Source organism: Ornithodoros turicata, chromosome 2, assembly GCF_037126465.1.
Source record: "Ornithodoros turicata isolate Travis chromosome 2, ASM3712646v1, whole genome shotgun sequence".
NCBI lineage: Eukaryota > Metazoa > Arthropoda > Arachnida > Ixodida > Argasidae > Ornithodoros > Ornithodoros turicata.
Genome location: NC_088202.1, coordinates 63,365,444 through 63,381,491, shown reverse-complemented (window position 1 = coordinate 63,381,491; position 16,048 = coordinate 63,365,444). Strand labels below are relative to the sequence as shown.

Genomic DNA, 16,048 nt, shown 5'->3' with positions numbered 1-16,048 from the left:
CTCTTAGGTTTGAAACCCGATTTTTACCTGGCAAATTGCCCTCACTTGGGACGTCTTTAGGTATGCAGTAACTTACTTGTTTGGCAGCAAATGCTGTTACGTGACCGTTTGTACCAAACCCCTACAGTTAAGTTTGAGTAAATGAGCCAGATTTCTCCTCGAATTTAGCATACTGGAAGTTTTCCCCACTCGAACTCGCAGGAATTTACCGCACATGTTGATTTAACCTATTTTTACCCCCAAAATTTAGAAGAAAAAAAATTTCGTAAAAACTTTATACTCTAGTTATAACACCCTTCCAGTTACTAATTGCACTATTATTTCTCCAGGTGGTTGCACCACATCACTGCCGCTGTGAAGCCCCATGCCACAACTGAGCAAGTCATCAAACGGTCGGAACCGGAAAGGACAGAGTCCACAGAGGACGTCGTTGAAAGTGCCCTGGAGTAAGATGCCGCTTCTTTAAGATATACATGCAGTTCTGATGTGCATCCAGTGTGAAACACTTCCTTCACCTAAAAGAACCGTAAAGTGAATGGTAGACCCACACAAAAAATGTCTTTCTGAAAGCTTGTAACTTGGGTGCAGCAGCTATGCCCTTCATGGAGTGTCTTTCTAGCAATCCAATTTTAAAGATTGCTGCTCCAAGCAAAATTTGCAGACTCCAACGCGACAACCCTGAGTTGACTCCCGCACCATCTATTGAGAACTCGAACTGTATTAGGCAGTGGATCGGAATGACCTCGGCAGTGATCGGGAAGGTGCATCCCGGAACACTGCAACGTAAACCATACATTTGTAGAAATTACCTGGATGTGAGGTACTGCGCATAATAGCGATAGAAAAGCGACTTTTGCTGCTTTCGTCAGAGCAGACAACGCGGAGAGACGCCAACAAATGTGCTTGGAGACCGCTGGAGACGCATGATATTCGTACGGGTTACAACTGCTTAAACCATGATTTGAACTGAACTAATCAGGAATTGCTGCCACTTTTTTCGAAACATGTTTAATAGTAATTAGTAATCTGTCTCAAATGCATTGCATAGTACTTCAATGTCACGTGATACCTGTCCACCAGTCGAACACGAGGCTCTAGATGCGTGCACCCGTATATTTCTATCATAAAGATTGCTTTTCTTTCTTTCTGTAGCACTGTACCACCATCGACAACGCCTGATGTGGAGCCCACTGCCACGAGGGAGGAACCCCCACAGGGTGAGGCGGATGGGTTGGCTGGCGACCTCTCCCAGCCTAAGGACACCGAGGCTGGGGAGCGGGCGGAGTCCTACTCAGTGTCAGAAGCTAGTACCCATCCTGCCCTGGTTGACTTTCATGAAGTGGTCATCCGGTCTAGTGCTCCTTTTGAGACTGCCCAACATGTGCTCACTCCTGTTGGTGAGTGCCTCGTGAAAAACATTTTTCGTTTAAAAGCTACGGTGCTTACAAAATGTGTTGCTTATTCGATATTCAAAATTGCCCTCAGTTTCTGCTTCAGCATGAGCCACGTTAAAGTCACCTCATTGCTCCTTTGAAGTGCCACTACGGACTAAATCTCGTGTCTTCAGAATCCTACCAAAGTTACGTTACTGAAATCTTCTTGTCTCACTTTACATTGCTGCAAAATATTTTGACTCTACGTGATGCGAAAGCTAAAGAAAATCAATTTTTATTTGTGAGAACTGTGACGCCATGTTAGGCTCCGACGGAGCGCCCGACTCTCTTCTGGCAACGTTGTTTCCCTTCGCGTCTTCTGGGGGCTCACTTTTTGCACTCCGTTAGCGGAGCCCCACGTGCCATATCATTCGAACGCTACGACCTTCGAGAAAAAACACAAAGGATGGAGAAGACATCTCTCGCATTTTTCCCTCTTTCGATCAGCCTCACGTGATTTCGCCACGTCACCCTTCCCAGGATTGAAATTTCGGGTATAGAATCCTTCAGGCACCTTCTTTTCATAGACTAAATAAAATAAACGCTGTTTTCTGAGTCCGGAGTGGCACTTTAAGTGTTGTGGTATCAACAAGGAACCAGACTTATACCTGTACACTGATTTTTGCACAACAATTTGGCGCATACCATATTACATGTCTAACGTATAGTTTAGTTCTCAAACACTCATCTACGTGATACCCTCTACAAACACTGTTTTTATTCATTTTCTCTTTGTTACAAACCCTGTACTTTATCTTAGGTAACCCTGTAGAAGGGAGCCTACTCTTATATGACTTACATGTTTATACTCAACAGAGAGACTGCGACGTAAAGACCAGGAGGTGTTAAATGCCATCCGGGAGAAGCAGGACATTGTATCGGAGATCCTCCGGATACCAAAGGGAGACTACGAGAACGTAGCCGAGGTGAGACACCTGGTTCATCTATTTATTGAGAGCGCTACTGCAGTCCGCTCTTTGATTGCCTGTGTGCGGACTATAATTACGAATATTGTCCAAGAGAACTACTAAAAATGGGCACTCCAAAAATATGTCTCGATCACTCGCAGATTTCTGAACAAGCTGGTGGAGATAAAGGGCCCATGGAGCTTCTCCTTCAAATAACATATCAAGGTAGGCTTCTTTATGGTAACCTCCAACTGATGTTAACTTTGCGTGTGTAGGATTTCTGATGACTAAGTCTGCAAATAGTAGCCTTTTATTACAAGTGCAGGGAAATCCCACTGATTCAAACTCGGAGGGGGCCAAAGATTTGTTTGAATAAAGGGAGTCGCTCCGAATGAGGACCTGCTTACTAGCTGCATCAGAGACGTGTCGTGACACATTTGAGACCATGCAATGCCGGAAACTAAATAGTGTCATTCTTAATGAAAAACCTTTTATGTACAGGCAAGCAAAACATCTCAGGGTTGAAAACACAGTAGAATCTTGATGATGCGAATATCTCAGGGTCACGGAAAATATTCGTATCATCCGAAATTCGTGTGATCAGAAATGAAGTAAATGAGCACACCGAAGTGCAGGACATGCATATTTGCTATGTATTTTCTCTCTGCTCTCAATCAGAGAAGTTCACTTGAAGTTTTTAACGTTGTCTTTCCTGCAATATCAACCTGTAGACGCACATAAAAGCACGCACGTGCAGTTTACTCGGATATGAATGAGTGAAGCGTCGCAGCCGAGTTGCAGAACACCAGCTCAGGAGACGGCGCAGGGCGTCTCGCCTGTTCGTCTCATCTGACACGGCCGGGACATCACTGTCAGCAAGGCGAAGGCAGCGAAAGATTGTCGTTTGCGGTGATCACAACTGATTGTGCTTGTGTAGAGTTGCCGTGTCGCATGTCATCTGAAGGATCGTATTGTTTCTTGCTTTGCGTTCCTGAGACATTTTCACGGATAAAAATTTGATCAGTAAATGCCTTGGAATTAGGCAGCGCACATGTGCGCATTTACGTTTGACGACTGGGGGTCCTCCCTCTAAACCAATGATCTCCCTCCCTCATAAGTAGAAGGAGTATGAGTGGCGCATGCGCATCAAGGGAGAAGGACCTCTGTCACCTCCTCGGCTCGTTCGTATCATCTGTTAAGGCAAGATAACACGTTTGTATCATCTGATCTGTAATACATGGGAAGAATAGGCATTCCAGCTGGGACCGGAAAAGAATTCGTAAGGCTCTTCTTTTTCTGCTGCGGCAAATCCTGAATTCCGCAGCAGGGAACTATGAATTCTTCATTTTTGTGCAGTAAAAGGCAAATTGCCCTAGTTCACACAGAAAATACTCTCTGTTAGCTCTTAGCATGGAGGAACACGGTTACAACTCCAAAAACTTTTGTGACTTAGCATAACAAGGTACATTGTGCTTTCTTCTGAGAGGGAGTGATGTTTGTCACTGACTATCAAATTGTACTTGCTAGGTGTCCTCTCTGCATATACTACAGAGTTTACTGTCACACAGAGGTACTTGACAGCTATGGACACCAAAGCAGGGGTCAGCGTTTGCATTCCACTCCAGAGTCCCAGAGAGTTGAGGGTTAGAGAGAGGAGTTTAGAGGGTTGTTCCAGCACACAAATGGGGCCATATCACGGCCTGGTGGCCTTACCCAGTTGGCGCATCTACGCTGTAACACAAGCCGACCCGGTGCGAGCAAAGTCCGTCCGTTTGCAGAAACCACGGTTTGCGGTTTCTGCAAAATTCTTCGCAAAACCTCATATTCCGTGGCAGGCCCACAATTCCGCGAATTTTTGCAGAATCGCGGAATCGCAGAAAAAGAAGGGCCTTAAGAATTCGTATCATCTGTGATTGGGTCATCGAGATTCAGTTCTTCAGCCATGACTCTATCACGTTCGGGTCACCAAATGTAAAGGTGATGGAGTTCCTCCACACGAGTCCTGACTGGCGATGATGGAATGTCCCACCTGGCAGATATTCGTGGCCTCAAGCTACGCCGGTGCCGGTAGAACTGACGGGCCAGAGCCAGTAGCGCGTGGCAGCAGGGTCACATCGTCATCGTCGTTCGTGGGCTACCACACTATCAACATCATTTGCGATGTTGAACTCAATCCAAGAAAATATCTGCCTTCGTCAACAGCATTTTGTTAGCCATGTAGTCAACAGGAAGGGTCTTGATCCCATTAAAAGCAGCGAGTCATTTTGCCGACCACGAGTAGTGGCATCGTCTTGTGCCATTCATGTTTGCGCACACCATGCAGCGGTGACACCATTCCAAACCACTGTTCCTTGCTCTTCTTTTCTCCGGCACAAGTATCACCTTTATTAGCAATGGTCTTATCAGTAATATGTTAACTTAACACTTGATAGACAGACGTGTCTATGACGCACCAGCTGTGTGGTGGCTGGCGCGCAGCATGGCGCTGCCAGGCGAGAGCATCGTCGGGCGTGGTCAGACAACCTTGTTCGAGCTACCGGGTGTTTCTCCCCATCCAAATACAGTAAACCCCCGTTAACTGTTGGTTGAAGGTCAAGGGCCACCACTTGCTGTAAGCTTGCCATCGAGAGCGTGTTTCTTCTTCGACGGCAAAGGCTTCCACCCACGCAGTACGTCCTGGAGCTTGGGCTTACCTTTCCTGGGTGCATTGACATTGTCGTTGGTCTGTCATTGGTACTCCCTCCATAGGGCAAGGTGATGCTTAAGGTGGTTCACGAGAGGCATTGTTGTGCCTGTCAGCGTTTGCAACACAAACTTGCATGCATCACACTCTGCTGATGACCGCATAAATCTCCGAAAGTACGTCCAAATGCTGCTGCATTCTTTACGTTTCGTAAGCATCCCGTTGCGCTACTAAGGGCTCAACGTCATCCTCATGTCAGAGACACGACATGTCTTGAGCAGGAAGCGGAAACTGCGCTTAGAGTAGCACGGACAGGAGGGGAGAGGTAGCCATGCCGCAATGTCGATGGCAAGTCGCTTGAAACAAAACGAAACTGAGGAATATTTGGTCCCATTTTTTTTTACCCCCTGAGACGTCCGAAATCAGTTTTAAATTTGCGAAATTATCGAATACCTATTTCTCGAATCGAATATGAATAATTCAAATTTGTTATTCGATTTGTACTGGAAATTTAGAATATTCACGCACTCCTAGTAAAGTTACTTTCATGATGGAATCGCAATTACACAAAATGACCGCTTAAACAAGAGAAAGAAAAGTTACTCACCAAAAAGTCGAAATCACTTGGCGTTGAAAAACGTCGTGATGGATGCTTGGTGTTGAAAACTTTCATTCCAGTGTCAACACTTTGCACTGCTTTGGCTGTGCGTCTTTGGAATGATTCCGGCACTCCCGCTGTCAGAATATTCGAAGAACAGATAGCGAAACGCAATGACACTGGCTTACATGGCACGGTGAGGGGAAAATGAAAGCAACCGAAGCACCGAAAGAAATGACGAACACTGCGAGAGAACTGCCTTCCGGGACATCGTTGCGACTGCTCCGTGCAACAACACGACAATACCGGCCATCCCCCTCTCCTCTGAGAATGAGAAGGTGGGGCAACTGAGCTCTGCTCCGCAGCGCCTGATAGAACAGTATAAAATAACTTCAGCAAACACGGGCACGGGGCTGCCATGTGACGATTACTCACGTTTTCGAAACTTTTGCTGGTAAGATTCCGAGATGCTGTATCCGAACTTTGTCTGGAAGACCTTTCGAGATAAGCAGTGATAAATGCATGGCAAGTATAGCACATAATTCCACAATGCAAGAAACTTTCGGCTTTACCAATTTTTCGAGAGTTCAAGTTAACGAGGTTCTACTGTACATGACACGACATTTGATGGGACCCCAACGTCTGTTCGAAGAAGTTTGGATTAAGAGAGTTCAAATTAGTGAGATTGCACTGTACAACATTTTACTCTAAGCCTACACTGCTCCTTCGCCCTTTTGCAGCAAACAACCTAGAAAAACTAATAAATGAAGCCTTGAACATCAAGGAGGAAGATGCTATAACTGCTCCATCAAGCATCAACGGTAACTATCTTCCTCTTTTGTACCAGCTTCCTGCAAAAAATGTGTCATTTATCGACCATTGTTGCTTTTAGTCATTCATGAAGATAGTCCAGCAGAGTCATCATCTGCATCTCCCCAAGCATCTCAGAAGGCATCAACACTTCCCGGTGTTCCCACAGACAAACTCCTCAGTGTCACAAATCCTCTGGTCAAGTACTTGACTCAGCTTGCGGTAAGTCTAGATAGCAGCAAAGAACAGCTGTGTTTCCAGACAAGTATTTGATGTCATGCATCCCTGGAAGGGCATCACCTTCATACATGCGCATCTGGCTTATCAGTACACATGGGGTCAGGCTCCAATGTTTTCAAGCTATATGGTTGACCAAGCAGCACTGTGCTTTACAAAATCACATAAGTATTATGTGAGACTAAGAGCTAACCATGTATTTGATCGACATGGCATGAAGAAGCGTGTGACTGACGTTAATGAGATGTGCAGCAAAATGTGTTGTTGGGCTAGTTGGTTCACACCTAGGAACTCAAGAGTATTGCTCAAGCTGGGACGAATCAAACAGGACGAGCACTGAGCATAATTAGATGTGTTGGGTATACATAGGGCCTCCCGTTTTCAGGTTTTACTGTTTTCCAAATTCGGGGGGTTAAAATCGGGAAATAAATTTCACCTCTGAATTCATGCAAATATCGGGTGCAACTCTTTGCACTCTGCCGAAGTCGGGGAGAAATCGGGCTTTAAAGAGGGGAAAAAGCTTTAAGGGGAAATACTGTCTACTGAATTCGGGGGGTAAGAACTGGGAAATATATTTGGACAGCTAAATCCATGCTAATTCGCGTGGCAGATGCACCTCTAGTCATCTAGCGAGAAATGATTTATTCAATATGAGCGAAGCATGTACAGCACTGGAATTTGTTATATTAATTATTATTATGACTGAGTATGTGACAAGGAAATAATTATTTTAACACTTGTCAATACAGCAAAAACTTGGAAAACTTCAGCACTGGTAGCGCATTCTCTCTTTGCAAATACAAAGGAATGAAGTATGTGAAAAGGAAAATTATTTTAACACTTGTCAATAGAGCAAAAACTTGGAAAACTTCAGCACTGGTAGCGCATTCTCTCCTTGCAAATACAAAGGAATGAAGTATGTGAAAAGGAAAATTATTTTAACACTTGTCAATAGAGCAAAAACTTGGAAAACTTCAGCACTGGTAGCGCATTCTCTCTTTGCAATTACAAAGGAATGAAGTATGTGAAAAGGAAAATTATTTTAACACTTGTCAATAGAGCAAAAACTTGGAAAACTTCAGCTCTGGTAGCGCATTCTCTCCTTGCAAATACAAAGGAATGAAGTATGTGAAAAGGAAAATTATTTTAACACTTGTCAATAGAGCAAAAACTTTCAAAACTTCAGCACTGGTAGCGCATTCTCTCCTTGCAAATACAAAGGAATGAAGTATGTGAAAAGGAAAATTATTTTAACACTTGTCAATAGAGCAAAAACTTGGAAAACTTCAGCACTGGTAGCGCATTCTCTCTTTGCAATTACAAAGGAATGAAGTATGTGAAAAGGAAAATTATTTTAACACTTGTCAATAGAGCAAAAACTTGGAAAACTTCAGCTCTGGTAGCGCATTCTCTCCTTGCAAATACAAAGGAATGAAGTATGTGAAAAGGAAAATTATTTTAACACTTGTCAATAGAGCAAAAACTTTCAAAACTTCAGCACTGGTGGAGCATTCTCTCCTTGAAAATGTCCGAAATTGCAAATACGAAGGAAGGTCCACACAAAAGTGCAGTGCTGTTTACCAGACTTTGTTGACATACATCATCATTGACATCTTCAGTGTGTCTGCGCTCATGGAGGATCTGTCGGGCCTCTGAACGTACCGTAGCTGACTAAAGGTGCGCTCCACGTCGCAACTTCCATTCGGAATGCAGAGTAGGCTCAAAGCTGCTGACCTCAGATTGGGGTACTTCGCATTCTTTACCCAGTACTCCATGATGCCCAGGCTTTCATTTGTTGGGATGCCTTCCCTCAAATACTGGCAGAACTCTTCTTGGACAGACGTAGTGTCGGTTAGAACAAGTGAGAACAGGCCTTGGTACGATACGAACTCCTGGCTACAGGCATGCTTCTGATATGGGTCCAGGATTAAGGATTGCCTCCATATTTCAGTCTGTGTCAGCTGGCCCCTTTCAAGCTCTGTCAAGTTTCTTAGGCATGTGGCTTTCCACTTCTCAGTTAGAGCTCTGCAAAATTCCGACACATCTTTTTTAACTTGAGCTGCATGATGTCGAGCAAGCATAGACAAAACTGCCTTTTGCTTGCCTTCTGACATGAACAGTGCTTCATTGATGGTGTCCATAGCTGCAGCTAGCTCTACATAAACAAGATGGTAGTACTCTGGAACCAGGACTTTGCCGCTCTCTAGCCGCTGCTGAATCGGCACCAAAAGCTCAAGAACCTGCTGAACCAGAACCGCTTTTGCATACACAACAACCTTCCTCTCAGATAGAAGTTCGCTAAGGTCAGATACCTTTGAGCTGCCCTGATCCCTTTCTAGCAGTTCTGTAAGGCAGTCCCACATTTCTGTGACGACACAAAGGCATCTGTAAAAACTGTACCAACGTACGGGGACGACGGTAGGTGGCTTCTGAACCTCGTTTTGTGACAGTCCGTTTGCAATGCATATCTCATGATAGACCTGGTACAGGTGGTTCGCATGCTTGAAGAGGGCCCCAAACTTTATAACTGTTGCACGAACGTCGACGACACTTTCTGAGGAGAGAGCCTTGTCCACTGCTACGTGAATCAGGTGCGGCAGGTCCTTTACGTGAATGATGTTGACAGCCTCACCTTCGCGAATTTCGCGCACCATCTTGCGCATGTACTCCGCGGAGTCGCTCGCAACCGCAATGACGTCTGTCCAGGTTTTTCCATAGTCTTTGAGGATGTCAGCACAGCACCAATGCTGTAGCTGTTGCACGCTTTCACGTGGGCAACGTCTGCAAGGCGTATCGCTTTGTCTTCATTCTCGACGTCGTAAAAGCAAAAAAGCGTGTTGACGGTAGGAGTTCCGACGACGTCTGGTGACTCGTCGACGATAATGCTGACTTTCTGTGTTGCCAGTTTCTTCACGAGCGTCGATTTAGAGCTCTCAAATACTTCTCGTAGGTGCTTGTCCCTGAGTCGTTTTGCACATGGCATAGTCTTCGCCGCTGGACAGTACTTTTTGAAGACGCGCCCCAATTCGCCGTCCGCGTGCTCCAGACTTATTCCCGCGAAGAGGACAGCTCGCACAAAGTCGTGAATTGCACCTTCCGCTACCTTTTCCTTGTCGCGCTGTCTCACAGTTATGTCGAAGATGGACACTTGTTTCGTTTTCTCGCTCGCAGTCTTCTCACAGTCTGCTTTAAGCTTCGCATGTCGTGCCGACGCCAAGTGCTCCCTAATCCGATCGTACGGCTTCTTTGCTGGATCTGGAGAAATTTCCACGCAACAGTACTTGCACACCAACGTCAGAGTCGATGTTTCACTGGAGCTGTGCGGTGCGTCTGCGTCTACGCGCGCTTTCTTCCTCACTTCAAGGTCCGTGTAGTCCCTGGCCCAGTCGTGGGCCGTCTTTTTAGGCCTTCCCATGAAGACAGCTTGCGGAGGCGCTGATTTCGAGTACAACTTGCACTTCACGAAGCCGAGGAAACGCAACCATACAAAGCGTCCCGCTCAGACGACGGTGGCAAGCGGGAGCACACGGACAAGAGACGCGACAGGTCGCGCCGGTCTATGCGCATGCGCAGATATATTGGATTGGATCGGCTTGTCGCTCAGCTTGGCTTCACTCTTGACCACGTGGGTTCGATGCAACCACCGATGGGACCGATGGCGTCGTCCTCGGCTCGTTCGGGTTTTACGAGACTCGTCGGGGTGCAATTATCGGGTTTAACCCGAAGGCTAGCAATTCCATTCGGGGGGAAGAAACGGGGAAAAATAGGGTTAAACCCGAAAACGGGAGGCCCTAGCCGTATACATAAGGCCTTGTGTTTTCAGTAGAGCTCTGTGAATATTTGACATTTCGAATACGAATAGAATATTTTCAGTATTTATATTCTATCTGATTCGACTATTTTATATTCGTGGCTTTCGAATACAATCACCGGCTGATAATTAGGGCCTGACTTTTTCGGGTTTTATTTTTGGCCAAATTTGGGGGGTAAATATCGGGTGATATTTTTCATTTGAAAATTCGGGTGTATTCGGGTTAAATCCCGTTACGGCATATTCTGTCGTCAGAAATTCGGGTGTATTTGGGTGATTTTTTTTTGTTTAATAAAAATTTGTCGTATCATGGAACTAATGTTTAGCAATGTTATCAAACTTTATTTTAATGCACGCTTACGAGTGTGCCACACGACCCGGATGTTTTCGGGTAGATTCGGGTTAAACCCGAATTTTACAGATTTCGTTCGGGGGGTAAATATCGGGCGGATACGGGTTTAACCCTAAAAAGTCAGGCCCTACTGATAATTCGTATTCCAAAAATTTGACTTTCCAATTTTTCTACCAAAAGTTTCTACTTCAATAATTTGGACCGTTCCTCAGATAACTTGTTTGATTAATCATACTCATTTTCTTGGATAATCTGGGAACAAAAAATAGTTTATCGAATTACAGATTCAAAGCACAGTTGTGGCTCACCATGACATGATGTTTTGTGTTCTCCTCTGACAGAGAATGCTGTCTGTTGCCTACAATAATTTTATACCTGCTGAAAGATATTTCAGCATCTACAGAGTTTATAGGAATTGACAAATACTGGATCGCTATAGGCACTAAATTTGGAGCAAGCACCTTCATTCAGTTTCATAACCCAATTACCATTTCGAAGGCTTGAGGAGGTGGGCTGAACTGTTTAGACACTGATGGACCCAAGTCACGGTCCGCAGACTTCAAGTCCTTTGCTGTGTGGAGTTAAAGTAACCATTCTGCCAGGAGGTTTGAACCTTCTGTTTCTATGGCTGGAATGTTCTTGAATTCGGTGAGTTCATGCGACAGAGACTTGACCTGTAGTGGGTCCAAGGCCCTCATGCCTTTGAAGAACTGCCCGCTCTCACTGTTTTCAAGGATCTCCTGTGCTTTCTGAGCTGCCTGCTGCATGCCTCTTTTTTGCTTTTCTCCCACATGGATAGCTTTTTTTCTTCTACTCCATCCTGCTTCATTAGGGCAACATAATTCTCCAGCGATGCGATAGCAACAGCCCCATAATGCAAACATGGCATTGAACACCTTGTGGGAAGCAACTTGCTGACCCTCAGCTGCCCTCAGTAGACTTGCGACCTTTTTGCTGAATACCGCTATGCAATGGGAAGAATACTTTAGCTCTTGCTAAGATGAGTACAAGAGCACACTTGACTCTTCAAATGCCCCAGCATGGAGCTTACAATCATTTTATACCCGACAAACCGAGGGTCTGGATCCGGCCTTGCCTGGCAGTGAATAATCTAGAAGGGACCGCACGCATCGTTAAGGTTCGGGCATCAGTCCTAGCATGCGCAATCTAGATGGCTCGCGACATAGACAGATTGCTCACGAAAGTCCATGAAGCGCTGATTGTACTTGACCTTGGATGTTGGCCGGGTGATACTGTTGTTATCAAACAAGAAGCGTGGCAATATGTATTGAGAACGTGCGGCACAAGATACATGGGATATCATAGATTGGGTCATGTGTGCAGCACGGTTGCCAACGTAAGTTCTGTCAGTTCTTTGGGGTCACATGTGCATTGGAGCAGTTGGGAGCGTGCACAGTACGCACGTTTATGTCATGATATTTTGCATGAGCCCGCAAATAATACTTCTCCTGGGACGCTGCACATCGTAGTAACCGTCCACATTGCGTCAATTGCGTCCTTTGACGCAATCAGATTTCCGCAAACTTCCCTGCAAAACCAAGAATTCAGTGAAATTTCAAGCGAAATATGGGATTCCATGAAATTCCACCAATCGAATAACTTTCTTTTTTACAAGCATCTGTCCAATACCGCCTACAAGATGCGCACCGCGTGAATGAGCGGGAGGCGCTCATTATTTAAATAAAAATTCAAATGAGTTTCGTGAAAAAAGCTAACTTCTAAAGCAGGGCGCCGTCGGCATTAAAATGGGTACTACACCTTTTGGGACTTCCCGGCTGGTCACGGCGAAGCGCAAAAGGATGTAATTCATTGGTGTAAGGACGTAATTCATTGGTGGACATGGGAGTGAAAGAGCGTCCTTTTGCACTTCACCGCGACCAGCCGCGACAAAAATATGTAAACCGAAACCAATTAATTACTGCAACAAATGACCTGCTACGGTTGCAGATTTTTCTCTAAAGGTATCTACCGAAGGTCCCAGAAGGGGTAGTACCCATTTTAATGCCGACGGCGCCCTGCTTTAGAAGTTAGCTTTTTTCACGAAACTCATTTGAATTTTTATTTAAATAATGAGCGCCGTGTAGGTGGTATTGGACAGACAATAATGTAGGCAGTATTGGACAGATACTTGTAAAAAAGAAAGTTATTCGATTGGTGCACCGGTTCGCGAATTATTTAGCCCGGGGATTTAACTGAGACACCCGGTATACAACATATGGGAATATATTTGCTATTGGTACTATTTTCAACTTCATATTTCACAGGGTGAATGCTTTAGTACAGAGGAAGAAATTGAAAATGATCGTAGGCTTGTCAAATATCCTTTCATGGTCCCTTTAAGACCGCGAAATTAACCACTTTTACAGTAGGTCAGGATGCGTAGCTTTTGTGCGGATGGGCCAGCATCATAATTTTGAAAAAAAAATGTTTTCTAGCCTTGCATAGAAGAAATGGAGCGAGAGCGGCAACAGTTGCGCAAGGCAGTACAGCAGTCACGTGATCAAGCACAGCTTCTGCGTGTGGTCAAGCAACAGAATGGTGATAGCCTGTCTTCTGGGAGCCAGGAGCAGTCTCGACCCTGCAGCTTTGTGTCAGTCACTTCCTCTGCATCAGACATGGAGGAGCAGCCACAGCCAGTGACTGTTGATGAAACAGGTAAGGTCTGACTTGGCACTTATCGTGAAGGGTTCTTGTACAGTAGAACCTCGTTAATTCGAAGTCATCTGGACAGCGAAAAAATTTTGAATGAAGTGGGCATTCAGCGAACCTGGGCACATGGTGAAGGAAAATATATTTATTTGCCAAAAACCTTGCTTATCTTCATGTGCCGCTTTCAGAAAGTGACATCACACGTCACCGTTTGTTCAAGATGGGCCACGAAGTCAATCATATCGCTGCATGTGCTGTTGGCTTATACAATGTTTCCTACGACATTCTGATTCTGAACTTGCACCCAGTTGGTGCACTAACAACTTCCGAAAATGGCAGCGCACGTGCAGGCTCATAGCCGCCGTCGTCACTCTGTTCATTTGCGTGACCCGTGTTCAGAACGATGTCACCTGTGAGAGTTGCGGCATAGATCTGTTCTGCGTCTTCTATCCCGGCGTACTCTTCGATAGACACGAAACGCCTCTAGGAGCTTGCATCACCGTCAGGAATGTACACCACGTTTCATATGATCGCCAGACAATCGGCTGAGATGATCGTCACTTTTTCCCACCAACATGTCCTCCGTGGGCTCTCTCCACAGCCCCCAGACAAGAACTGGACTTCAAAGTGGATCGCAATGAAAGCAAACCAAATCGTGGTCTGTGTAATGCGTAATGACACAGCTGGGACGCTGGGTCCAGGAAGACAAGGAAGCGCGAGAAGGTTGAGCATTGTGCCGCGTGATTGTGCCGCGGCTGGCAAAGTGAAGTCAGCAAGGGAGCGTGCACGTGGTTTTTATGGCAGGTCGTTGTTTGGGTAGGAAGCGGTAGATTGCAACGCACGAAGACGGGACCACAGCAAATTCCTTCAAATGAAGCGGAATTTGGAATTAAGCAACATCAAATTAGCGAGGTTCTACTTAATTTACTAGAATAAAACATACATATAGTGGTGCCAACAGTAATCGCAAACCTTACCATTATACGAGGGACATAGCTGTTGTCTCATCACGTGCTAAGGTAGAGCCCATGGCTTGTTTCCACAGGCATCAGGATTCATATCAATAACAAAACATCCAAAATGCAAACAAAGCACCAAAATCCACATGAAATGTGGATCGTGGGTGCACTGCCTACGTGCAGAGTCACGTGGTGTTCCCATTCCTGTGGTGTCCTAGCGTTCACGGAAGAGTGCAACACACCGTAGCGAGTGTAGTGCCAAAGTTACTATGTGAGTGGAAGGTATCCTCCATCGCTGTACCCAGAATGACGAGACTCCATCGTTATGTGCAGGTCCATTCTCCATAGGGACAAAGAATATTTTGACAGTCAATGTAAAAATGATCATTGTACAAAGTATATTGTAGTACTGGGTATCATTCTGCATTGTGTTTTAATGTCACACGTCTATGCACATACAGTTGAACGTCTACATAGATAACGTTGATTTAACAAAATCCTCTGTTTAGTACAACCTCATTGAAGCGTACCTGGTGGTGACACGAAACAAGTACGTACAAAGCAGTGCTACGGCATAAGTGAAAATCGCACATACGCACCCACCTGCCAACCGATAGATGGGAAATACTATTCGAGAGGCAATTTAGAAAATCTGCACAGTCCTAACCTTTTATTTCATGCTGATTGGCAGAAATCTGTTATTTTCGCTTGCCGGCATGCTATGTGTTTCCCCCGTTTTCACTTTCTGACATGCCAGTGCCGCACACTTTCGCCACATGCTTTCCTGAAGCTTCCTCCCTTTCCCAGTTTATGAAGGTCACCCCTTCATTAACTAGGCATTGTCGGGGTGGAAGAAGTTCAAGGCGGACCTTGTGTTCTTGCAGTTCCCGCATGACCTTGCCCTTCTCCCATGACCTCATACTTTGAAAGGAGAAATGCACAGCTGTACCAAGGGAATAATGTGATAACTGGCCACGTGCTTGATACCATGACTCACAGTCTAACCTGTACGCAATCAAAATGGCTGCCGGTATGACAGAACAAGGTGAAAACAGTATCAATTAACTAACACCGTACGGCGAAAAACCACTCCGGCTTAAGCGGTTATGAATGCATTAGGTTTAATGGCACCTCTGTCAAGGACTCAGCTGGAGTACCTTTAAAATGGAACTACAGCTTATGCGGGTACATTTTAACGAGGTTTCACTGTACTTCCGTTGCACATACGTGTCCCTATGGACACGAATGCACTCAAAATGTTTGTATTCAACGTGTTCGATTCGGCAGAACCAGTAGGCAGTAGACACCCAAAACCCATCCCCGCAGTGAGGGAGGGAGGAGTAACAGCAATATCACAAGATGTTCTTATTGGTAATTGATGTTGTTATGTGGAATGACATAATCAGCAGACCAGATATCCACGATTTTTGCTGTGGAAGCTACACAATTGCACCCATATCACTTTCATTTTTCGGTCTGTTTCCGGAGGTGCTTTGTGATTACTTCAGACCAAAAATGGAGAGTTTTGTCAGTTGATGAGAAATGTGCAATAATCGACGCCGTATCCAAAGTTGACAAGAGAAAGGC

General features: G+C 45.3%; 1 protein-coding gene across 3 annotated transcripts in view; it reads left to right on the top strand.

The window, feature by feature from the left end:
• Positions 1-16,048, top strand: part of LOC135385494 (rho guanine nucleotide exchange factor 11-like) — a 197,182-nt gene that overhangs the window by 178,603 nt on the left and 2,531 nt on the right. For all 3 annotated transcript variants that reach the window (XM_064614838.1, XM_064614836.1, XM_064614837.1), the window contains 7 exons: positions 330-446; positions 1,153-1,397; positions 2,250-2,359; positions 2,503-2,566; positions 6,363-6,443; positions 6,515-6,654; positions 13,289-13,508. In XM_064614838.1, coding sequence (XP_064470908.1) covers positions 330-446; positions 1,153-1,397; positions 2,250-2,359; positions 2,503-2,566; positions 6,363-6,443; positions 6,515-6,654; positions 13,289-13,508 — 977 coding nt within the window. The remainder of the gene's footprint in view (positions 1-329; positions 447-1,152; positions 1,398-2,249; positions 2,360-2,502; positions 2,567-6,362; positions 6,444-6,514; positions 6,655-13,288; positions 13,509-16,048) is intronic.